The sequence below is a fragment of the Ceratotherium simum genome, chromosome 30 (assembly GCF_057802395.1).
Source record: "Ceratotherium simum simum isolate JZ-2026a chromosome 30, ASM5780239v1, whole genome shotgun sequence".
Classification (NCBI taxonomy): Eukaryota; Metazoa; Chordata; class Mammalia; order Perissodactyla; family Rhinocerotidae; genus Ceratotherium; species Ceratotherium simum.
Genome location: NC_141929.1, coordinates 28,830,768 through 28,854,246, shown reverse-complemented (window position 1 = coordinate 28,854,246; position 23,479 = coordinate 28,830,768). Strand labels below are relative to the sequence as shown.

Genomic DNA, 23,479 nt, shown 5'->3' with positions numbered 1-23,479 from the left:
TGGGATCATCAGTGAACAAGATGGGCCTAGATCCCTGTCCCTGTGGGCTTGCCTTCTAGCAAGTTGGATGACATTTATGTCCCCCTTCCCAGAAAAATGCACTTAAGTATGAAGCCTCTTCTACAATTTTATGGGGCTCCTGGACCCCAGTTTAAGCATCCTCATCTTGGAGGGTGTCTTCCTGATGCAGTTTGCTGCTCTAACACAGTCTGAGTGTTGTCACCCACCCCTTCTGCCTGGCCCTAAAGTTGGCACACATGTCCTGGGCCGGGAGCGAGGGGGGACAGCGTGAGCCACCCAGGCCCCCTCTGTAAGTTCTCAATCAGCTAGTGCTGACTTGCTGTTGGAGGTCATGGAGCCTGAGCACTCCAGGCAGCTGAGAGCCGGTCCTCTGGGGACCTGTGTGAGCTCTGAGAGGCCAAGTCTGAGAGGCAGGGCAGGGAGGGAGAGAAAACGTGTCCCTCCCGAGGATGGCCGGAGCCTGAGCATCAGCCTAGCTCAGAAGCCTGGAGGTGGCAGTGGCCTTGATGGATCCATCTGTCCCCTGCCTCCAGAGGGGCAACTCGTCCTCCAAGCCTCTGGTCAGAGGTCTGTCCCGTTCCTGGCTGTCCTCACCCTGACCCTCCTCCAGGGGCATCTCTCTCATCGCCGCGCTCACCACACAGCTCGCCTGTTTCCCTGTCCGTTTCCCCCAGAACTCAGCAGCACCGTGAATGAAGTCACGGGGCCCACCGCCATGTTCCTGGCTCCCATGGCACCCACAGCATGTGAATGGTCGATAAAGATTTGTTGGGTGAATGGCCGAAAGATGCAAAACCCAGCAGGGTGACAAAGAGATCGGTGGTTTCCTTGTAAGCTGCTAGGCCACCCCCCCGTTCCCCCCAGAAAACAGACCCTGAGACAAAGGTGAGCGAGCAGGACATACCAGAGGGCTCTTGGGTGCGTACCCTGGGGAGAAGGGAAGGAAGCAGGACTGAGCAGAGGAGGAGCGGGCTGCTGTGTAGACACAAAGCCTCAGCCGCCCCCGGGGAGCTCTGGAGCTGGGGTGGCCCTTCAGAGCTGGGGACGGGGCGCCAGGCCTTTACACCCCACATCCATCAGTCACTGGAGGTGAGCCCCCTGGGGGAATGGTGGCCAAAGGCAAGGCTGTTACCACAGGGGCCGACGCTGAGAGCCCTCCCAGCAGCTGGCAGAATGTCCTTCATTTCTGGCGGCACGTCAGGCGTCCACCACACTAACTCACCTCTCCAAACCCTGCCCCACTTCTGGGTCATCTCCTACACCTCAAATTTCAACCCCTACCCCTGCAATGGCTTAGGTGCCTCTGGTGACCAGAGTGCTGTTCCCAGGGCCGCTGTGCATTCAAGGTGTGGCCTCAGGGCTGCTGGCAAAACTGGAGGCCAACCTGTCCCCACACTGGAAAAGGACCCTTGCCCCTGCCCGCCGTGGGAGCTGGAGACGCTCTGCCTGGGCTGGCCCCGGGGGGAGGTGCTGGCTCCTTGGTCTCTATGACCTCATGGCCCTGTAGGCAGAGCCTGGGGAATCTCTGGGCTGAGTGTGGGGTGGATACCCAGTTGCCCTGCAGATCACACCTGGCGCCTGCTGAACCTTGGTTTGGAGGGACTTGTGCATACTGAGACGTCTCTGGAAGGACATGCAAGACTAGGGGTCAGAGGTCTGAGTAAGAGAGACTAACCTTTTATCTACATATGCATATCTTTTAAAATGTCATATCATTCATCTATTCAAAAATACTAAACAAGTAAAAAATAAAACTACTATATACTAAAATGGGAGGTTTTTGGACCTGCACAGGGTGCGTCCTCAGGTCATCAGGCCGTCTCTAGGGTCCCTTATAGGATCCCTCAGGTCCCCTCTGGCGAGTACTCCCTCCTGGGGTCCTGGCTGCAGGTGTCCGCTGCCCCCAGATTCAGAAGAGCCTCTCTGGGCCCCGGGGGCTGGGGTGGTGCCCCCTGTGGCTTGCGGGAAGGCCGCTATCTCAGCGATCAAATGGTGGGCAGGACAGCAGTGGGCACGTGCTCCGCCTCCCACCCTGCCCAAGGACCCCGCTCACCAGCTTTGGGCGGTTTGGGCCAACCTCCCTGCCTCCTCCCTGCTGCGGGCCCAGCCTATAAAGCCGCCCTGTGTGTCCCCGCCGACCCTGGCCCCCTCCCCTGACACCGGAGCCACAATGGCGGAGCTGCCGGTGTCAGAGACTCCGGGGAACCCTGCTCTGTGCAGTGGGCGCTTCACCATCAGCACGCTGCTGGGGGGCGATGATCCGCCCCCACCAGCTGCCTATGACAGCAGCCACCTGACCCACGGCAGCACCTTCTACATGCGCACCTTTGGCTACAACACTCTGGATGTGGTGCCCGCCTATGAACACTATGCCAACAGCGCCCTGCCCGGCGAGGCCCGGAAGGTCCGGCCCACGCTGGCAGACCTGCACTCCTTCCTCAAGGTAAGCACCATCTCAGAACACTGGCCACTTCCCTGCTGTGTGACCTCGATTCAGTTTCCTAACCTCTCTGAGCCTCGGCTCTGTCGTCTCTGCCCTGGGGATGAGTGTCTTCCTCATGAAATGTGGGCATGGATGCTGTAAAGTTCTGGACACCTGTGGTAATGTTTATTGTCCAGTCACCGGCAGCCCCATCAAGCAGTCTAGGGCTGCCTAGAGAGGTAATGAGCTCCCCATCAATGGAAGTGTGCAAACAGGGTGCACACACCTGAAAGAGACGGGGAGAGTAAGGAAGGTCTGCCTCCGAGTCGGGGCTTGCTGGGCTTGCTGCCGGGGAGCCTGGACCATGGAGGGTGGAGGGCTGGGAGCCGGATTGTCACTACCCTTGCCTGCCTGACCCGCGGCCACTGGGGTCCCTGCAGGAAGGCAGCCACCTGCACGCCCTGGCCTTTGACAGCCGGCCCAGCCATGAGATGACCGATGGGCTGGTGGAGGATGAGGCGGGCAACAACGGCGAGAAGAACTCTGGGGAGCCCGTGCGCTTTGGCTGGGTCAAGGGCGTGATGGTGAGTGGGGTGTGGAGGGAAGGTCCAGCAGTGGGAATGGGGAGACAGAGCTCCATCCAGGCTCAGCTCTCATTCTCAAGCGCTAGTGGCCAGGGCAGACCGACGGCCCAGTCTGGGCCTCAGTTTCCCCATCTGCATAGTGACCTCAAATTTTCTGTGGTTTTGTGCTTCCTGACCCCCATTTATCCCCCAGACTGAGACCTGGCCCTGGGGAAGACGTCTTTTCGGCTACACACTTGTCCTATTTCCTTGGGAAAGTTTCTTAACCTGTCTGTGCCTTAGTTTCCTCATCTCTGAAATGATGAGCATTAAATGAGTCAATAGATGAAAAGTACTTGGATCAATGCCTGCCTTGGAATTAGAAGAAGCAGTATTTCCCCCAAAAGGCCACCAGGGGGCAGCACAAACCCACAAGTCCATGAACTGGTGTTTTTCTCCTTCCCCATGATGGGAAGGGGAAGGTTTGCTGTGCCGCAGAGCAGGAAAATGTCCCCAGACAGTAAAGAATCAAGTGAACTTGGCTTTGAAAGACATCAGGGGACTTTACAGAGGAGATCACATGGGATCTAGGAGAAAGCTTTAGCCCTGCTCTGGGAGGCAGGGAGCCTGGGTTCTGACTCTAACCCTGTCAACTGCATGCTGGCCGTGCCTCCGCTTCTCCGTCTGAGTCCTGAACCCCCCTGCACCTCCAGAGGCTCACATGCAGAGTCTGGATCTCCCCCCCAGTTGTGGTGACTAGAGCCTGGTGTGGCCCCATTCAGTATCTCAGAGCATATGGGGGCCCTTGGAAACCTCCCCGGCTTGTAAAGGCCGCAGGCCCCTGCCCCACCCCAAGACTTGGCTGGGGCCAGAGACCACACCAGCCCCTCCCACCCGGGACTTTCGGCCTCAGCTGCGGCCTCTGATTTTGCTTTAAATGTAGAAGCTGAAGTCACAGCAACCCAAGCCCTGTTTCTGCTTGTATGTGGGGCATTGGCTCGGACGGCATTTGCTGACCTCCCGCTAAATGCCAGGCCCTGGGCCAAGATGGCCACTGGGGCCGTGGCTGGAGCTGGCAGACATGGGACCCTGGGCTTGGGCGGGGTGAGGGGAGATAACGTTTGCAGCCCATCCTCAGGCCTCGGTGGGAGGTCAGGAGGGGTGTGGGAGGGGCAGGTGGGTCTCTGAGTCACCTCCCCTCCTTGCCCCACAGAACCAGAGGGGCATTGAGGTGGGAACACACTGAAGTGGGTAAAGCAAAGAAGGGACTCAGGTGTCCCCTAGGCCTAGGTGCCCGATGCCACGCCATGACGGGGAGAGGGACTTGTGTGTTCGGCCTTGGGGTATCTGGCTCACCCAGGGGCCTCTGACCCCCCTCTCCTCCCAGATTCGTTGCATGCTCAATATCTGGGGCGTGATCCTCTACCTGCGGCTCCCCTGGATTACAGCCCAGGCAGGCATTGGTGAGTGCTGCCTCTAGGGGGAGCGAGAAGGGGTGCTGAGTCCTGGTCCTCCAAAGCCCCACGGAGCAGTCTTGAGCTTGGGTTGCAGAGATCACGGGCCCCCGCAGAGCATAGGGTGGAGTGGCAGAGCAGCACTGGGCATAGAGTCAGCAGGCCTGAGGGCTCTCCCTGGCTCTGTTCGCCCTCAGTAAGTCACTGAACCTCTTGGAGCCAACTCCTACTGCAGAGCATCGGGTTAGGAACTCGCTCTCTGCACGGACCAGGGTTCAGATGATAGCTCTGTGCCATGCTGTGCGACCTTGGACAAGTTCATTAACCTCTCTGAGCCTTAGTTTCCTAAAATGGGGGTGATAACTGTCCCTACCTCACAGACCTATTGTGGAGTTTCTATGATGCACGTGCAACAGCACAGGATTTGGCACCCAGAGGTGCTTATCATCACTCCCTTCCATACTTGGTAATCCTTTACATGTTGGCTCATCAGCTCCCTGGCTATTCAGAATATACCAGGTGGTAGACAGAGACTCATTTTTCAGATGAGAAAACTGAGGCCCAGAGGAGGGATGTGACTTAGGTTACACAGTGAATCAGTGGGCTGACTCGGGTTCCTTGCATGCCTCCTCACCTGGGAAAAGCACCGACTGAGTTTTGGGGTGATCTCATCCCCACCCACCCCACAGTCTTGACCTGGATCATCATCCTGCTGTCTGTCACGGTGACCTCCATCACAGGCCTCTCCATCTCGGCCATCTCCACCAACGGCAAAGTCAAGTCAGGTGGGTCCCCCCCCCCCCCACCCCCAAGGTCCTCCTCCTGTAGGTCCCCCAGTCTTCACCCTGGGCGCGGGTCTCTGAACCACCCCCTACCCCCCACCCATGATGGGACACCCCAGGCTGCTCCTTCTGGGTCCAGGTGAGGTCCTCTCCTTTGGGCAGGCTCTCACACCCACGGTTGGCCTCGGTTATCTCAAGCGCCGTGGACCCCGTGGGGACCATGGTCATCCTCTCCCAGCCTCAGCTTCTGCCCACCCCAGGTCCACCCCAGCCAGCTGCCTCCTCTGGTTTCACGGCTCTGGCTCCGTCCCCGTAGGTGGCACCTACTTCCTCATCTCCCGGAGTCTTGGCCCAGAGCTAGGGGGCTCCATCGGCCTCATCTTTGCTTTTGCCAACGCTGTGGGTGTGGCCATGCACACCGTGGGCTTTGCCGAGACGGTGCGGGACCTGCTCCAGGTGAGGCTGGGGTTGGACCAAATAAGACAGTTCCCAGATGTCCTCTTGGGGCGGCATGTTGACCCAGGGCCAAACTGCCCAGGCCCACACAGCAGCTGCTTCGGAGAATCTGTCGGCAGGGAAGGTGTTGAGTTTGCGTTTTCCTGTGAGAGGGCACCCGTAGATGAGGTGCATCACGGTGGAGGCGTCTGGGGCGGTGCTGTTCAGAGGGCAGCACGCAGCCTGGCTGTTCCCTGCCCCCAGGAGTACGGCACGCCCATCGTGGACCCCATCAACGACATCCGCATCATCGGTGTGGTCACCATCACCGTGCTGCTGGGCATCTCCCTGGCTGGCATGGAGTGGGAGTCCAAGGTGAGGACGTCGGGGAGGGGACGTGGGAGCAGTCACCGTGGCAGTGGAGAGGCGGGAGCTGCGTGATCTGGGTCCTGACCCTGCCAGTGTGTGTGTTAGCGAGGCTTCAAGCCCTGCTGCCGTGACAAAGAGCCCTAAGGAAGGGGGCCTTCAACGGGAGACACTTGTTACCCTTCTGTGTAACAGTCCAGGCGGACGCGGCTCTGGAGGGTCAGACACCCAGACCCTCTCCATCCTGTGGCCTCTCCATCCCTCATGCACCTGGTCTGTGACGGCCACCACCACTGTGTCCACAGTCCAGTCAGCAGGAAGGGGAAAATGTGGAAAGGAGGAAATTCTCTTTCCCTCTCCTGTCACGGCACAGCCCGGAAGTTCCTCATAGCCCGTCTGCTCGCGTCCCATCCGCCAGAACCTGGCCGTGGCCGCACCCAGCTGCAAGGAGGCTGGGGAAACGTGGTCTTCATCTGAACCTGTATCCAGCCAAAAGTCAGAGGCTTAGCACTGTGAATTAAGGGAAGAAGAGATGTTGGGCTGCAGCTGGCAGGCCTGGCCAGACCCGGCCCCGCCACCTCTCCTCTCTCCCCCTTGCTCTGACCTCCAGCTACGCCGGCCCCCTCACTGTTCCTTGCGTGCACCCATCTTATGCCCCTCTCGTTCTGCAACGATCCTCCTCCTCTAGGACCCTTGAAGACACCTTCCCAGGACACCCTGCTAAAGTAGCCCCCAACCGCGTCCCCGTCACACCACCTGTTCTTACTCTGGATTCATCTTCCTCATTTATCAGCAAGACCAGAGCTTTGCTCTATTGCCAACTCCTAGCACAGAGCCTGTGGCATAATGGGTGTTGAATGAATGAGTGAATCAATGAATGGGGGAGTGAATGAATGAGCAAATGGGGGAGTGAGGGACCTGGGCAGGATTTTCCCTCATGAGTGAATGAATGAATGGGGGAGTGAGGGACCTGCCGGGGCCCCTGAATGCGCAGCCCGATCATTTGACCTCTAGTGTCCCTCACCCCCAGGCCCAGGTACTCTTCTTCCTCGTCATCATGGTCTCTTTTGCCAACTACTTGGTGGGGACGCTGATCCCCCCGTCTGAGGACAAGGCCTCCAAAGGCTTCTTCAGCTACCGGGGTACGTGCCGGTGGGGGCCCCTGCCCAGGGCTCTGGGGACAGGGACAGCCTGCCCACTAACCCGGCCCATTCTGGGTCGGGAGGAGGGGACCCCCGACTCCCATGGCCGTGAGCTGCCAGCGGAGGCTCCAGCCTGCCCGGCTGGACCGACGAGGGGAGCCACGCCCTCCAGATGGCCCTGACTCAGGCCTGGGCTTTCCAGCTGACATTTTTGTCCAGAACCTGGTTCCTGACTGGCGGGGCGGGGACGGCACCTTCTTCGGGATGTTCTCCATCTTCTTCCCCTCGGCCACCGGCATCCTGGCAGGGGCCAACATCTCCGGGGACCTCAAGGTGAGCAGGACGCCCACCCTACCCGCTTCCTGGCCCTGTCCCACCAGGGTCTCCCACTGGGCACTGAGACCAGAGCTTCTAAAATCCAGTCCAGTCCAACTTCGCTCAATCCAAATCGGTCCCAGCCATTCCGCTCAACTCTGAGATTGTGGATTGGCCGCACCCTATGCCTTGAGGGCCACCCCAACATGGGCTAGTCCCCTCCCTCGTTCCTGGCCCTCTCAGCCTAAGGGGAAGATTGACCCAGCCTGACCTCCCAAACCTCAGACCGGATCCTGCACATCCTGACATCCTCCTGGGGCCCTCCACTGCCTTGATACAGGCAGGCTCCTCGGCTCGGCATTCGAGGCCCCAGCCCACTGTCCCCGTTCCCATGACCCCTGCCCTGGCCCCGAGGATCTACTGCTTTGCCCATGTTGCTCTGTCCCTCCTCCACGCCTCTGCCTCTGCTCTGTTCTTTACCCAGGACTCCCTACCCTTGTTTCTTTACCTCGCAAAGTTCTGTTCCTCTTTCAGAGCCCACCTCCGTCCTTACATCTCTCCCAGCCCTTCCATCAGAGCCCTGCTTCCCCTGGCACAATGATGTCAGGCCCGTTATGTCCCTGTCTCCTCTCCATCTGGAGAACTGAGGCCCTCTATGTCCCATTCCCAGCTAAGAGTCTGACTCACACTGGGTGATCAGTGCATGTTTGTTGAATGAATAGTGGTGAAACGTAGCAAATGGGGAGACGCAGAACTACAAAGTGCTGTAAAGTGGGAGAAAAGGAGAGACTGACGTAGGCAGGGGCTGCTGCAAATGTGGGGCTGAGGTCGGCTTTGAAAAAGAAGAAAGCCGGTGGAGTCTTCGCCGGCGGGAGATCAAATCAGTGGTGTGCAAGTGGGGGTGAATGGTGAGGAGCCTGGCTCTGTGCTGGAAACCTTTACCCTCAATCTCCAGTCCCACTCGACAGGTGCCCCTGATGCATTTTCTTAAATGAATTAAGAATTGTGCATTGGAGACAATCTTGAACCCTGGCCTGGCTCTAACTGGATATGCCCGGGTGGTGCCCAGCAGAGCCTGGAAATCGAAGAGCGGCGTGTTAGCCAGCTCCTCTCCCCTCTCTGGGAGCGGCCAGCAGAGGCCTGGATGGCCCGCCCTGAGGTCCCTGCAGAGGTCAGGCTAGTGCTCAGACAGCCTGGGTCCCCTCCCAGCCCCATAATAGACCATTGCAGCCTGGGGATTTATCTAGACGCTTCATCAAGCTTCTTCAGTTCCTGACCAGCACAGTGTGCCGGCGTCGGCGCCGGGCGGCTGTCCCGGAGCTAGGGGGATGGGAGGGCACCTTTGCTCTGTCCTAAACGCCCAAGCCCTAAAGGGGTCCTTCCCCCTGGATCCGGCCCTCTGCCGTCCCGTGGGACAGTGTGTCCTCAGCAGAAGAGCAGCTCCCGCTCATGGAGACTTTAAGCAAGTCCCTTAAAACTTCTCTGGGCCTCAGCTTACCCAACTGGAAAATGGGACAAACGCAGCTCCCACTTCCCAGGGCAGGCAGTGCGGATTCGAGGAGCTCCTTTACATAAAATGCTTAGAACAGCGCCCTGCACAGAGGAGGTGCTGAGGGCTAGTGGTCAAGGTCGTCATTTTTACTGTGTCGCCGGCACGGCCTTCTTACAGCATCACCCAGAGCAGCCATACCAGCTCACGCCGTCATCAGCCCCGAGTTACAGGGGAGCCAGCAGAGCTCAGAGAGGGTCAGGGCCTGCCCACGGCAGCACACCCAGCGGGCAGAGGAGCTGGAATGCAAGTTTCTAGAACAAAGAGGCCTCAACTTTATCACAACAACTTTATCATTCAAGAAATATTTTTTGAGCATCTGCTTTATGCCAGTGTCTTGTGGATGCAGCAGTAAACAAGACGATCAGAGACAATCAACAAATAAATAAGGAAAATGTGTAGTTTGCCTGATAGTGGTGAGTGATGGGGAGAAAAATAAGGCAGAGAAGGGGGCAGGGCATCCCCGGGCATGGGGGCCGAGGAGCACAGTGCAAACTGAGGCAAGGCAGCCAAAGACCTCTGAGAAGGTGGCATTTGAGCCGAGACTGGAAGGGGCAATGACAAAGTTGTCCTTGTTACTGTGAATCCCTTACATTTCCCCAACCCGTTAGTGCTCACGGAGCAATCTTGTGACCACGATCTCACGTTGGTTTTAATCGTCACAGTCACCCTGTGATGTGGCTGTGGAAACATTATCAGCTCAATATTCCGACTGAGAGACAGAGGCTTGGAGACAAGGGACTTCCTAGTGACTGACGTGGGATCCGTACCAGGCCTGGTGTTGTCCCAGGTTGTCTCCCTCAGCCCAACACAGTCCCCACCCCTAACTGCTCACGTTTATGGGTACTCGCTATGTGCCATGTTAGTTTCTTATTTCACAGATGGAGAAGGCACTGAGGCTCAGAGAGGTTAAGGGCTTTGTCCCAGAGCACACAGCTAGGAAGAGATGGGCTGGGATGTGGACCCAGATATGCCTGACTTGTGAGCTGGGCTCTGAGATTTCAGACCAAGATGTGAGGGTAGGATGGAGGTCAGGGGGATTCATTTCCTGTGGCTGCTGTAACAAATTACCACAAACTTGGTGGCTTAGAACAACAGAAATTTATTCTCGCACAGTTCTGGGAGCCAAAAGTCCAAAACAAAGGTGTCAGTGGGGCCACGCTCCCTCCGAAGGCTCTAGGGAAAAATACTTCCTTGCCTCTTCCGGCTTCTGGTGGCTCCTGACAATTCTTGGTGTTCCTTGGCTGTAGCCGCATCACTGCAATCTCTGCCTCTGTCTTCACATGGCTTTCTTTCCTCTATGTGTCCCTTCCTCTTCTTACAAGGACACCAGTCATTGGATTTAAGGCCCACCCTATCCAGTATGACCTCATCCTAACTAGTTACATTTGCAAAGACCCTATTTCCAAATAAGGTCGTATTCTGTAGTTCTGGGTGAACATGAATTTTTGGAGACACTATTCAACCCACTGGAGGTGGGATGGGAGGTTGACCTGGTCTGTTGGCCTGGAGACCAAAGACTCTGCGTGCTTGACCTAGTCAGGCCGTCCCGGTTCACAGGGCAGGGCTGGCTGGACCATGGCTGCAGGGTCCCCAAAGCAGAGACCTCAGCAGACCTAGGCGCTCCGGAGCCAGCTCTACACCTCTGTTCCCAATTTTCTCTGGCCTGGCACGTCCTTCCTCCTACCCTAGTGCCTTCAGAGCCATCTTGATTGTCCCCTCCACCATGAGGCCTTCTGGGGTTCCTGGCAGGGCGTCTCCTGCCCTTAGTTCCCCGGTGCACTGTGGTCCTCCCCATGGCAGGTGCCAGCTGCCCTATGTTGGCAGGATCCCACCCGTACCTCCTCCCCTTGGGCCGGGGGTCCTTAAGAGCAGAGTTTGGGACTTGGTCATTGCTGAGCAACTGTGGGTTCCAACCCAGGCCCCTGAGTGTTTGAGGTAGAGAACTGGATCATTGCCAGCTTTGTTCTGACCTGCCTGTGAAGCTGAACGATGTCACAGGCCCTCTAAGCTCTGTCATCTGTGGTTCCACCTGCCGGCTGAGTGGTGAGCAGAGTGGCCCAGGGAAGGCGGAAGAGGTTTACGAATTCTACTTCCTGTGACCACCGTGGCTGCCCCTCCTGCCTGGGATCTATGCCTGGAGGGGGGCCTTGTGAAAATCCCAGCCTGTGTTACTCCACCCAGGATCAGCCCCCAAGCCTGAGGCTGTGGACTTGGTGCGGACCAAGCGGCTGCGGTTCTGCGAGCCGGGCCCTCCTCACAGCATCCTGGCCTCAGTTTTCCCACCAGCCAGGTGGGGACGCCCTGGCCACTTCTGGCCACTTCTCGGGAAGTTACATTTAAGGAAGTGTCTAGAAGAGGGAACAGATGGTGCATATGTAAAGGTTTGCTGTTACTGTCAGGAAAATGCCAGCAGGGAGTTCTTTCTCGGAGGAGAGGGAGAGAGTTTGGGGCTTGTGTATATATTTATTGCAGTGGAACCAGACAGATCGATTGGTGCATAATGGGGATTAACACGCAGTGAGCACTGCTGGGGAGCTGGGCCCTGGTCTAGGAGCTTGATGCAGGTTAATTTGTTTTGCCAGCATCCCTGTGGGGCTGCAGGGGCTGAGGCGTGGGAGAGCAAGCTCGAAGCCCAGCTGGTCACCTGGAATTGACCTCAGGCAGGCTGACTCCAGAGCCCTCCGCCCACACCCCATCCCTCACCACGCCGGAGCAAGCCTGGGCCAAGTGTCCTAGGGGCAGGCGTGCAGCTGGTTGGAGTTCTCTCCCTGCCTCAGGCTCCCAGGGTGTGGTCTCAGCCCTGTGACCTTGGTCGTGTCCCATCCTCCCCTGTGGGTCCTCAATCACGAGGTCCCTTCATCTCTGTTTCCCCGGGAAGGGGGCCAAGGTCAGGACTGGCTGCCCCACCCCCAGCCTCAGACAAGGGCGGGGCCTGGAAGGAGGCCCAGAGGCTGCCTGACGCCCCCTTCCCTCCTCCAGGACCCTGCTGTAGCCATCCCCAAGGGAACACTCATGGCCATTTTCTGGACCACTGTCTCCTACCTGGCCATCTCAGCCACCATCGGTAAGTAGCCGGCCCAGACCACTGAAGGGGAGCACAGGGTGGGGTGTGGCTCTCTAACAGGGAGAGCTGGACCAGGAGGACATGGCAACCCAGGAAGTGGAGCCTCGAACCTCATCTTTGGGGGGCAACTTGGTGGTGCCCAGAACATCTTCTTGGAGAGTAGTTTGTGGTGGGGACCGGGGGTCAGACCAGGCTCCTCTGATCCCTTCAAATCTGAAGTTCCAGATTCATGGATGTGAAAGTCCTACAGGACAGATGGTGCTTGAACTCTAGGAATAATAATAACAATAATGATGGTGACAGAGATGCTTCTAGCAACTGAGGTACCATGTGCCCAGCTCTTTATGTGCCTTATCACATTTTTTGTGTGTGTGTGTGAGGAAGATCAGCCCTGAGCTAACATCCATGCTAATCCTCCTCTTTTTGCTGAGGAAGACCAGCTCTGAGCTAACATCTATTGCCAATCTTCCTCCTTTTTTTTTTTTTTCCTCCTAAAGCCCCAGTAGATAGTTGTATGTCATAGTTGCACATCCTTCTGGTGGTTGCTGTCTGTGGGACATGGCCTCAGCATGGCCGGAGAAGCAGTGCATCAGTGCACGCCCAGGATCCGAACCTGGGCCGCCAGTAGCGGAGTGCGCGCACTTAACCGCTAAGCCACGGGGCTGGCCTGCCTTATCACATTTAATCTGGGCACTTCTACCGGTCATTTCTACCACTTTACAGAGGAGAAAACGAGGGCTCAGAGAGATTAGGCGACCTGCCCAAGGTCACACAGCCGCTGTGTGGTGGAGCCAGGCTTTGAACACAGCCTGGGCTGTTGACACTTGCCTCTCACTGAGACCCTCACAGGTGCTCTTGCTCCCAGGAACCCCCTTGGGAGGTAAGCTGCTCACAGATGGCCAAGGGATGTGATCCAGGTCACAGCCAGTCAGGCCTGAGACCCAGGTGTCTGCTTTAAAGCGGACATTGTGGCCATAGACAGGTCACTTGAGCTCACTGTGCCTCTGTAGAATAGCAATGACCACAAGAGTAATAGTAATCCCTGCTTCCCAGATTGTTTAAAGAACTTAGCACACTGTGTGGCACGTCCTAAGTGCTCCTGCATGTTAGCTACATCATTGTCATGATTATTATTGCATACATTCTTGTTATTGCATACATTATTATTTTTTTTTATAATTTTATTTATTTATTTATTTTCCCCCAAAGCCCCAGTAGATAGTTGTATGTCATAGTTGCACGTCCTTCTAGTTGCTGTATGTGGGATGCAGCCTCAGCATGGCCAGAGAAGCGGTGCGTCGGTGCGCGCCCGGGATCCGAACCCGGGCCGCCAGCAGCGGAGCGCACGCACTTAACCGCTAAGCCACGGGGCCGGCCCTGCATACATTATTATTATTGCACAGCAAAGGAAGAGCTGGCCCATCAGCAGCATCTCGCCCTCTGCAGAGTGGCCAGCATTTTGGGGGTGGGAGGGGAGGAGAGAGACCTCCCCATGCCCTCCTTCCTCTTCAGGCTCCTGTGTGGTTCGCGACGCCTCCGGGGACCTGAACGACACGGTGACCCCGGGCTCGGGTGCCTGCGAGGGGCTGGCCTGCGGCTACGGCTGGAACTTCACGGAGTGCTCCCAGCAGCACAGCTGCCACTATGGCCTCATCAACTACTACCAGGTCACACGGCCTCTGCCGGGAAGTCTGCCCCGCCAGAGGCAGGGAGGGACCAGGCGGAGGCTGGAACAGCCTGGGATAGACATGATTTGGGGGGCTGGAGGAGAGAGGTTGGGGCGCAGGTGGAAGCCACTGGGCCCAGTCCCTGCCTCGGTGGGTACTGGGATACCTGGGGGAAGGTTGATCCAGATGGAGGCATCAGGACCCAGCCCTTGGCCACAGTGGGGATTGGGGTGCCGGGACCAGCCCCCCACCGTGGGGGCCCTGAACCCCATGTCCCTGCAGAGCATGAGCATGGTATCCGGCTTTGCACCCCTGATCACGGCTGGCATCTTTGGGGCCACCCTCTCCTCTGCCCTGGCCTGCCTTGTCTCTGCCGCCAAAGTCTTCCAGGTGAGGCTGCGGGTGGGGGGCAGGTAGCAGTCTAGGAGGCCCAGGGGCAGGGTCCCCAGGTGACTGCCACAGAGGCCCGGCGGTGTCATCTGACAGGGGGCTCTAGACGGGAGGAAGAAGGGCAGGGGAGCAAACTCTGGCAGGAAGCAGCCCCCTCCTGCAGTGGAGAGCACCTGCGTGTCCCACCCTGGACCCTCCCCTGTGCAGCCTGCACCCGCCTGCAATTCCACCGTCCCAGCCTCACCCCGTGCCGTCGGCCCCTCTCGCTTTGCCCTTTCACCGTCTCCGTGGGGAGGCTGAGGAGGACAGGGCGATCACTCCCATTTAACAGAGACAGAAGCTGGGCCCCAGATGGGGAAGCGCCCTGCTGAGGTCACCAGGGAGCAAGCAGGGGCTGGGGGCCAGCTGGCCACAGGGGCGGGGAGAGGAGGGGGCAGGTCCCAGCCAGTGGGTGAGCGCGTGTCCTGTGCCCACAGTGCCTGTGCGAGGACAAGCTGTACCCGCTGATCGGCTTCTTTGGCAAGGGCTACGGCAAGAACAACGAGCCGGTGCGTGGCTACCTGCTGGCCTATGCCATCGCCGTGGCCTTCATCATCATTGGTGAGGGCTGCCGGGGCGCGCGGAGGCCTCCTCTCCTGGCGGGCAGCCGTGAGGGCCGCGGGGACAGGGCTCCTCTCTGTTCTGCTCACCTCGGTACCCAGTGCCCAGCCAGGCCTGACCAGTGCTGGTCAGTGGTCAGTGAATAACTCAGTGAATAACTCGAGTGGGCGAGGCCCCGGCCGGAAGGAGACTTTGGGAAATCATTGGTCCCTCCTCCTTCCCCACCTCCAGGCCAGGCAGGGGGACATTCTGTTTTGTTAGAAGGGACCCTACCTGCTTTTCCTGGTTTTGTTCTCCTGTGTCCTCGCAGCTGGGACCCCTCCCCACCAGGTCTGAATTAGCCCCCAGGACACTTTGGGAGCACAGGACAAGCTGACTGGTCCCTCCTTGGGAGCTGATACAAACAGCTGGATCAATATCTCTGTAGGTGCATAAACAAGGCAAACCTCATTTCTCAGCCCTTGAGCTGCTAGGCCCCTTGGGCATCAAGGCAGGGGATGCCCTTGGAGAAAGAGCCCAGGGAATCAGTTAGTGAGACTGACTTTCTGTCCTGGCTTTGCCATGTGCCAGCTGTGTGACCTTGAACAAATCACTTCACCTCCCTGAGCCTCAGTTTCCTCATCTGCAGAAGGGGAGCAATAGTGCAGAGCAGGTGTGTCACAGATGGGCAGGAAGAAACCATGTGTGTATGCACACACACTTGCACACACATATGTATTCATATATGCACACATTCACGTGTGCACACACCCCAAAACGTCCCGATTTACTAAGCCAGCAAGATAGAACCCACTAAAAGAGAGGTGGCCACACCAAGCACGGGCAGTGGCCATGCCACGGCATGATGTCCCCCAGGCCCTGCTCTGTATGCAGGAGTGGGGCGGGGGTCGCCTGCTGGCGAACCTCCCCAGGCTGGGTGGCACCTTCCTGCCCCAGCTGAATCCCTGCTACTCAGGCCGGCATCACCAATCCATGACACCTACCCTAGTGGTCTAGTCGCCTCCACTCAAGGGAACCTTTTCAGACCCTGGATACTCCCAACAGGGCCACCCCCAGGGGATGGAAATGTCTAGTCAGGCCTGGTGTTCCCCGACTCGTCTCCACTTCCAGCTCACCCCCCTCCCCATTCGGATTTGACATCCTTCTATCTGGGTGGTTCTGACTGGACTTCACGCTGATGCTCTGGGGCAAGGTTCTGGTGGCGATTCAGTGGCATCATGTCCAGAAGGCCCAGCACATAAGAGGGGCTCGTCTTGTTTGGGGATCCCCCAGAAGTAGGCCCCGAGGCAAGGATTCCTGTGCAGAAGTTTGTCTGGGGATACGGGGGCAGTGGCAGGGGAGGGGGGCAGTGAGACAGGGAAGGGAAGGAGCCAGTCTTGAGTGGGTTTCCACTGTGGGTGGAAGTGTGCTATGGGCTCAGGGTTTCAGATAAAAGATGACGCATGTCCTAGGTCACACTGTAAAATATATTTCTTCCTGTAATTTGTGGTCACATAAAAGAGGGTGACAGCCGTTGCCCTTGGCCACCCCGTAGCCTGACGGGGTCTGCTCTCACACTGCTCTCCATTCTCTTAAAAGCTGGCAGTTGACAGTTTACAGAACATCAGCCCTTTGAGCTTCACAACATGACGGACCCATTTCATAGATGAGAAGGTTGAGACTCGTTGAGCCTCGGTGGCCTGTCTGGGGTCCCCTACCCTTCAAGGGAGGTGCCAGGTGGCTCCTTGGGGGGGTTGCCCGAAAGACTGTCCTCTTTCTCCCTCGGGTCCCTGAAGCTGAGCTCAACACCATCGCCCCCATCATCTCCAACTTCTTCCTGTGCTCCTACGCCCTCATCAACTTCAGCTGCTTCCACGCCTCCATCACCAACTCCCCCGGTAAGCAGCCCCCTCCCCGCTCACGGGAGGAGGCACCTGGGGCTGGGGTATGGAGAGGGGAGAGGAAGGCGTGGATGGAAGTGGGCAGAGCAAGGTCACCTCTCAAATCAAAACCAATTAAAGGGACCATTTATATCATAATAATAATAATAGCAGCTCTCCTTTATCAAGTACCTGCAACGTATACTGTACATGGATTCACACACTGTTTACAGTGTGCAGCGATTTTTCTAGTGCCTTCCCCCACCTATTTTATCAGAGTCAGGAGTCTGGCTCCCCAGAGAGAAGAGATTTGCCCAAAGGCACAGACAGGTTGTGCAGGTTGCACATTGGACAACTCGAGAGGGTGCCACTCCTAGATGTCATAGAGTGTATGTTTATTAAGAAGATTTTCTGGCAGATGGCAGTAAAGAGTCTTGAGGGCGACTTTGTCTAATTAGCCCCAAATCGCCAATGGGCCAGTCGCCGGGCTGCCATTTCTGTAGACCATGGACCGTGGTGCCCCCAAGGTGTGCCAAGGGGCAGCTGCTCCTAGTGGTGGCCCTGGCATGGCCTGCAGGTGTGGAGCCAGCAGAATCACGTCCTTCCCCTCCATCTCACCCCCTTGGCTCTGCGTGAGCCATGGGAACCAGTGTCCATTTGGGGCCGGAGCTGGACCCCTCCTCCTCGGTGTAGCCTGTCAACATGGTGGATCCCCGTTGCCAGCCGAGGCGGGCGTGTGGTCCTCCCTAGAGCCTCCAGGCCCAGCCCCAGGAGGCAGGGTGGGTGGGCACAGGCTGGACTCCAGCCCTGGGCACTGCGGGCATTGCCACCCAGGCCCTGCCCAGCAGCGCTGGCCCAGGAGGAAGCTCCAGATTGCTGAACGTGCCACTGACCTGTGCCCCGCCCAGGCTGGAGACCCTCGTTCCGATACTACAGCAAGTGGGCGGCGCTGTTCGGGGCGGTCATCTCCGTGGTCATCATGTTCCTTCTCACCTGGTGGGCAGCCCTCATCGCCATCGGCGTTGTCCTCTTCCTCCTGCTCTATGTCATCTACAAGAAGCCAGGTGTGTGGTCTCAGGCTGCAGGGGGCTCAGGGCCCCTTCTCCCCCTGAAGGCATCCTGCCCTTTAGCCCAGCTAGAGGGCCTGCACCGGGCTCCGTGCCCTCGAGGCCCCGCTCTGGCCCTCCGACCTTGTTCCTCTCCGTGGGACAAGGCATCCAGGGAATGTGCCCACTCAGAGCCCAGAACTCTACTTCTAGAGCACCCCCGGGCACCCAGGACCCTGGATTGCCTGCCCAGGTCCCTCCTCCTGAGAGTGGCCAGCCCGCTGGTGTACACACCTAGGCTCGAGGGGTGGCCAGGGATTGAAGGGCAGGTGGACAAAGCGTGGACTCAGGGGCAGGAGTGTCTACGTGCACGCAGGGTCTGCATGAGAGCTGGGAGTGGGATGCAGATCTCCAGGAAAGCCTAGAATTCTGCATTTGAACCTGGCCTTCCAGGTCATTGTGAAGGTCTGTTTGTCAAGGGAGGTGAATATTTTGTAGCGTTTAATACCTTGATGTAACTTTCAAAGTGGTAGCCATATGGTATGTGCAAAGGTTAGGAGCAGACCTCCAGGCTGTCCACCCACCAGGAGGCTCTGCTCCCGTGGGTGCTAGGTTCCTAAAGAAGGTCGACACCCCCTCCCTCTGCGTGTCTGGTTTCTCTTGGTGATTTCTGATCTTGTCCTCACCCCCCACGCTCAGAGGTAAACTGGGGCTCCTCGGTCCAGGCTGGCTCCTACAACCTGGCCCTGAGCTCCTCGGTGGGCCTCAACGAGGTGGAGGATCACATCAAGAACTACCGGTGAGCGCAGCCTCCGGGACCCCGCTGGGGCCCAGGGAGGGCCATGGCCCTGCTCTGCAAGGCTCCACGCCAAGACCTGTCACCTGACCCGGGCAGGGAACAGAGGTGGAGGTGGACCACCAGCAGTCAGGGGACTGGGGTTGACATTGCCTGATGGGGACCAAGCAAGTCGAGTGACCTCTCTGTACCTCAGTTTCCACAGTGGAACATGCTCTTCTGACTGCAGAGGGCCATCTGGTGTTGTAATTCCCACCACAACCATTCGTGAGGCCAACTGTGATGAGCCTCTCCCGGGCACTCTTCAAAGCTAATTCCCCTCCTTGGCGAGGAGAATCGTGTGCCCAGGACCCCTTCCCACCAGATCGCAATGCTAATAATCGGCTATATCTATCTATGTTGCATTTACTGTGAGCCAGATGCTGCACAAAGTCCTTACACAGCCTCATGACAACCCTCTGAGATACATGAAATCACTAACCCCATTCACGGATAAAGACACTGAGGCACAGAGAGGTTAAGTAACTGGCCCCAGGTCACACAGCTGGTGAGTGGCCAATTTCTTCTGGCTCTGACTCAGTCAAGTAGTGGCCCTTGACCTCGATCCTCAGCTGCCTCTTGACACAGAGGCTGAGTCACCCACCTAGGTGACACAGTGAGCTCCTAAGTGACGGGCCTCCCCATTCCCAGTCTTTATCTTCCCACCACCATGCTGGGAAGGTGGTTTGCCCAAGTGGAGCCTGAGCTGGTGGCCTGAGCGGGAAGGACAAGGGGACACCCAGTGTGGAGGGCACCAAGAGAGCTGGAAGGGCCCCAAAGTCGCCCTTGGGTCACAGACGGGAAGATGAGGCCACAGGGTGGTTCACCTGTCTAGGAAGGGAGACCCGGAGGTGGCGGAAATCCTGGGGCACCTGTGTTTGGCATCCAGACCCTGGGCTCTGTCCTGATGGCTCATGCCCTTTTCCCTTCCCCTCCTCAGCCCTCAGTGCCTGGTACTCACGGGGCCCCCCAACTTCCGCCCGGCCCTGGTGGACTTTGTGGGCACCTTCACCCGGAACCTCAGCCTGATGATCTGTGGCCACGTGCTCATCGTGAGTGCCCCCTGCAGGCGGGGCGGGGCTGTACTCCTAGAGGAGCCTCAGGGCACAATGTCCACCCACAGGGGTGCGGGGTGGGGATGGGGGCGGAGGGGCTGTGGAACCAGCAGAGCTGGGCCAGGCCCCCTGCAGGCCTGGTTCTCTCTCCTTCCCTGTCCCTCTCATTGTCTTCTCCCCACTGCTCTGCCTCTCCCCTGCTCCCTCATCTTCCTCCCTGCCTCCACCCTCTTCTTTCCCTCCCCTAACTCCATAAGGGAAAACAGGCACCTCTGGGTGCTGCTGAGCCCAAGGGGCAGCCTCCAGGGCAGAAGAGGGACTGAGTCTCAGGCCAGAAGCCAAAGGCAGCCCCTGACGTCGTCTGCCCCCACCACCCACAGGGACCCCGCAAACAGAGGATGCCTGAGCTCCAGCTCATCGCCGACGGGCACACCAAGTGGCTGAACAAGAGGAAGATCAAGGCCTTCTACTCGGACGTTATCGCCGAGGACCTCCGCAGCGGCGTCCAGATTCTCATGCAGGTGCCGTGGGTTCAGAGCTCCCCCATATGACTTACTAATCAGTGTGACAACCTGGAAGGTGGGACATCCTGAGGGGCTAGTTGAAGCCCTTTTTCTGCAACGAGAGTCCCACATCTGCTGCATCTCCAGACATGCCCATTCAGGGCACTTTCTCAAGTGCCCAGGACCTGGGGAAACTAACTTGGAAGCTTTGGGGGCCATGTGACCTTGGATGGATCTTGTTTTCTTTTTTCTTGGTGAGGAAGATTAGCCCTGAGCTAACATCCATTGCCAATCCTCCTCTTTTTGCTGAGGAAGATTGGCCCTGGGCTAACATCCATGCCCATCTTCCTCTACTTTATATGTGGGACCCCACTACAGCATGGCTTGATAAGTGGTGCGTAGGTCCACACCCGGGATCTGAACCTTCGAACCCCAGGCCGCCGAAGCAGAGCACATGAACTTAACCACTACCCCAGCGGGCTGGCCCCTTTTGTTGTTGTTGTTGTTGTTTTAAGATATAATTTACAGACAGTAAAGTCAAAAAATACTAAGTGTATGGTTTGATAAATGTTTACATACCCAGACACCACTCAGTGGCATGAAACCACCACTCATATCAAGATCTAGAACATTCTACTGGGCAGTTAATTTTACTGCTCAGTTTTCTCATCTGTGAAGAGGGATACAGTTGTTAATTCTAGGTCAACATATGGGAATCCTTTTCAATAGTTTTAAATATTTCTCAAAATTAAAAAAAGAGCATAGACAGTCTCCTTTTGGGGTCATGAAAATATTTTGGGAGTAGATAGAGGTGATGGTTGCACAACATTGTGAGTATACTAAATGCCACTGAATTATACCCTTTAAAATGGTTAATTTTATGTGTTAATGTTATGTGAATTTGACCTTAAAAATTTTTTTTAAAAATTTTAAGTACTAAAAAAAGAGAAATATAAAAGATGTGTGGATTGGATGACCTAGGAATACTCCAAGCTTGACATCCGAATTCAAGTCCCTTGTTATGAGAAATAGTTCGAAAGAGAAGCAGGAGCTGGGATAACCCAGAACTAATGGGACAGTCTGGTCATGGGGCCAGGCTCGGAGAGGCCACAGGGGATAACTTCGGCTGTAGGTAGCTTCACCTTTCTCGTGGTGCGTCCAGGCAGACAGGACCCTGGACTGGGGGATGTTTCCTGAGCCCTCCTCACATGGTGGATGGGGCAGCTGGGCCGAGACAGAGCTCCACCCTAGTCACAGAGCAGAGCCCCTGCTGGGCATGAGGCCTGACCCCTCACCTCACCCCCCACCCTCGGCCACACCCCCTCCCCCCACCAGGCTGCAGGTCTCGGGAGAATGAAGCCCAACATCCTGGTGGTGGGGTTCAAGAAGAACTGGCAGTCGGCTCACCCTGCCACGGTGGAAGACTACGTCGGCATTCTGCAGTGAGTGAGGGCACGAGGGAGGCAGGGCCTAGCGTCTGTCGATTTGGGCCTTTGGAGTTTCCTGAGCCTGGGCAAGCGAAGGGAAGCAGTGCTATGAAGAAGCTGCATCCGCTGGTTCAAAGCTGAGGAAGAAACAGACAGACTGGGGGTTCCCCACTCTGACCTGTGGGTCTTGGTGATCTGTGGGATACCAAGATCGGCAGGGAACAGGCAGGTAACACAGTGAAATGGGCCCGGTGTGGGACAATACAGAGCAGTGAGGACTGTGGTGAACTGGATAGAGCAGCTATTACTTGGCTCCAGCCAGTTGTGCCCAGGCAGAAATGTGGACCCAGGGTTGCCAGATCTAGTTTTTCAGGGAAGTTGAAAATGTGGATTTCTAGGTGAAAACCTTGTGCCCACCTATGGGCTGCAGAAGACCTACAGATAGCCAGCTCTCGAGCTGTGAGGTGGTACCATTGAGTGAGAAGTCAAACCAGGCCTCCAAGGAGGCGACAAGACAAGCTTGGGGAATGGGACCAGGGGATGAACTCCCTGGGGATTTCAGGGTTAACTCCAAACCCTTTCTCCTTCGGCTCTTGTGTGCAAGGCTCAGAAAATGCCTGCCTGAGTTGCTTTCTGCATTGATGTGGTACAGAGAGGAAGTGTGCAATGGCATTTAAAGAACGCCAGGCTGAGGGTTAGGGACCTGGGGCCTGCCTCCATGTCTGCTGTGAACCAGCTGTGTGACTCTGAGCAGGGCGTCTCAGCTGCCCCTGACAAAACCACAGCAATCCTTGCTCTCAGGCCCCCTCCCCAGCTCCAACATTGCAAGACTCCAAAATTCTGGGTCCTGAAAGGTCCCTGTCCCAGGGACATGTAATGGAAGGAGTCCAGGAGGGCGATGCTGGACCTATTAGTCACACCCGAATGCTGGGCTCTCGGTCTCTGTGTCAACCGGGCAGTCAATACCCGTCTGGGGCAGGAGTCTTCTGGAGCCCGTTGCCAATAGACGACCTATTGCTGCCTTCATGAGTGAGACCCTTCCTGTGTGGATGTGTGCCCTCGGGTCTACACTCTTGGCTATTTAATTCTAATCCCAGCTGGCCACTTCCTTTGTTGTCTGATCATGGAAAAGTGACTCCCCAAAACTCAGTTTTTGCATCTGTAAAACGGGGATAATAATTCCCATCCCCACCTCTGTTGGCAGAGCTGTGAGGATTATCCAAATGTATCAGGGGGACAGGGCCTGGCTCCAAGACTGGCCTGACTTGGTTTCTCCCTGAGTACAGGGTCCCCAGGGCCACAGACTGTAGAGCTAGTGGGGTTCTGGGGACTCTCCAGTTCTGCCTGCACATTGTATAGATGGGGAGACTGAGGCCCAGAGAGCAGAAAGGGTGTGGTGGGAGGCAGAGCCAGCTCTGGACATCTGGTCTCCTGGGGGCTGGGGCCGGGTCCAGGACGAGCCTGACCCCACCTCCTCTCTCTCCAGCGATGCTTTTGATTTCAACTACGGGGTGTGTGTCATGAGGATGCGGGAGGGTCTCAACATCTCGAAGATGATGCAGGCACACAGTGAGTACACACCCCACCTGCTCGGCACCCCTGTCAAAAACCGGAACAGGATCCCAGAAAGTTCTAGAACCCAATTTTTTTTAAGTGGTGGAGGGAAGAGAGGGGAAAATTAGTAAGGAATAAAAGGTCACAGACTCCTAGAAAGTCAGCTTTTGCTGGTCCCTTTGAGCTCATCGGGTTTCCAAATGGAGAAACTGAGGCCCAGAAAGGGGAAGTGACCAGTTCAAGGTCACGCTTCCAGCTGTGGGCAGAACGGGAACCAGAACTCAGGGATTCCCCAATCACGATGAGAGCTTTTGTAATCAGATGGGATAAAGAGGATCTAGAAGAGAGGAAAAAGGAAGAGAGGAGAACGCCCACATGAAGACACCGGAACGTGAACCCACACACATAAGGCCACGAAAACTGGACA

At 57.0% G+C, this 23,479-nt stretch overlaps 1 protein-coding gene across 3 annotated transcripts in view; it reads left to right on the top strand.

Annotated features, from left to right (window-relative positions):
- The first annotated feature begins 2,157 nt into the window (after positions 1-2,157).
- The window catches only part of SLC12A3 (solute carrier family 12 member 3), a 37,258-nt gene continuing 15,936 nt past the window's right edge, over positions 2,158-23,479 (top strand). For 2 of the 3 annotated variants that reach the window (XM_004431634.3, XM_087420223.1), the window contains exons 1-19: positions 2,158-2,464; positions 2,884-3,027; positions 4,394-4,469; positions 5,150-5,245; positions 5,559-5,698; positions 5,942-6,052; positions 7,074-7,185; positions 7,388-7,518; positions 12,032-12,116; positions 13,629-13,783; positions 14,066-14,173; positions 14,650-14,773; positions 16,549-16,650; positions 17,541-17,696; positions 18,378-18,477; positions 19,454-19,565; positions 19,949-20,089; positions 21,407-21,513; positions 22,985-23,067. In XM_004431634.3, coding sequence (XP_004431691.1) covers positions 2,192-2,464; positions 2,884-3,027; positions 4,394-4,469; positions 5,150-5,245; positions 5,559-5,698; positions 5,942-6,052; positions 7,074-7,185; positions 7,388-7,518; positions 12,032-12,116; positions 13,629-13,783; positions 14,066-14,173; positions 14,650-14,773; positions 16,549-16,650; positions 17,541-17,696; positions 18,378-18,477; positions 19,454-19,565; positions 19,949-20,089; positions 21,407-21,513; positions 22,985-23,067 — 2,356 coding nt within the window. In that variant the 5' untranslated portion in view covers positions 2,158-2,191. The remainder of the gene's footprint in view (positions 2,465-2,883; positions 3,028-4,393; positions 4,470-5,149; positions 5,246-5,558; positions 5,699-5,941; positions 6,053-7,073; positions 7,186-7,387; positions 7,519-12,031; positions 12,117-13,628; positions 13,784-14,065; positions 14,174-14,649; positions 14,774-16,548; positions 16,651-17,540; positions 17,697-18,377; positions 18,478-19,453; positions 19,566-19,948; positions 20,090-21,406; positions 21,514-22,984; positions 23,068-23,479) is intronic. The other variant, XM_087420222.1, reaches the window with a different exon arrangement.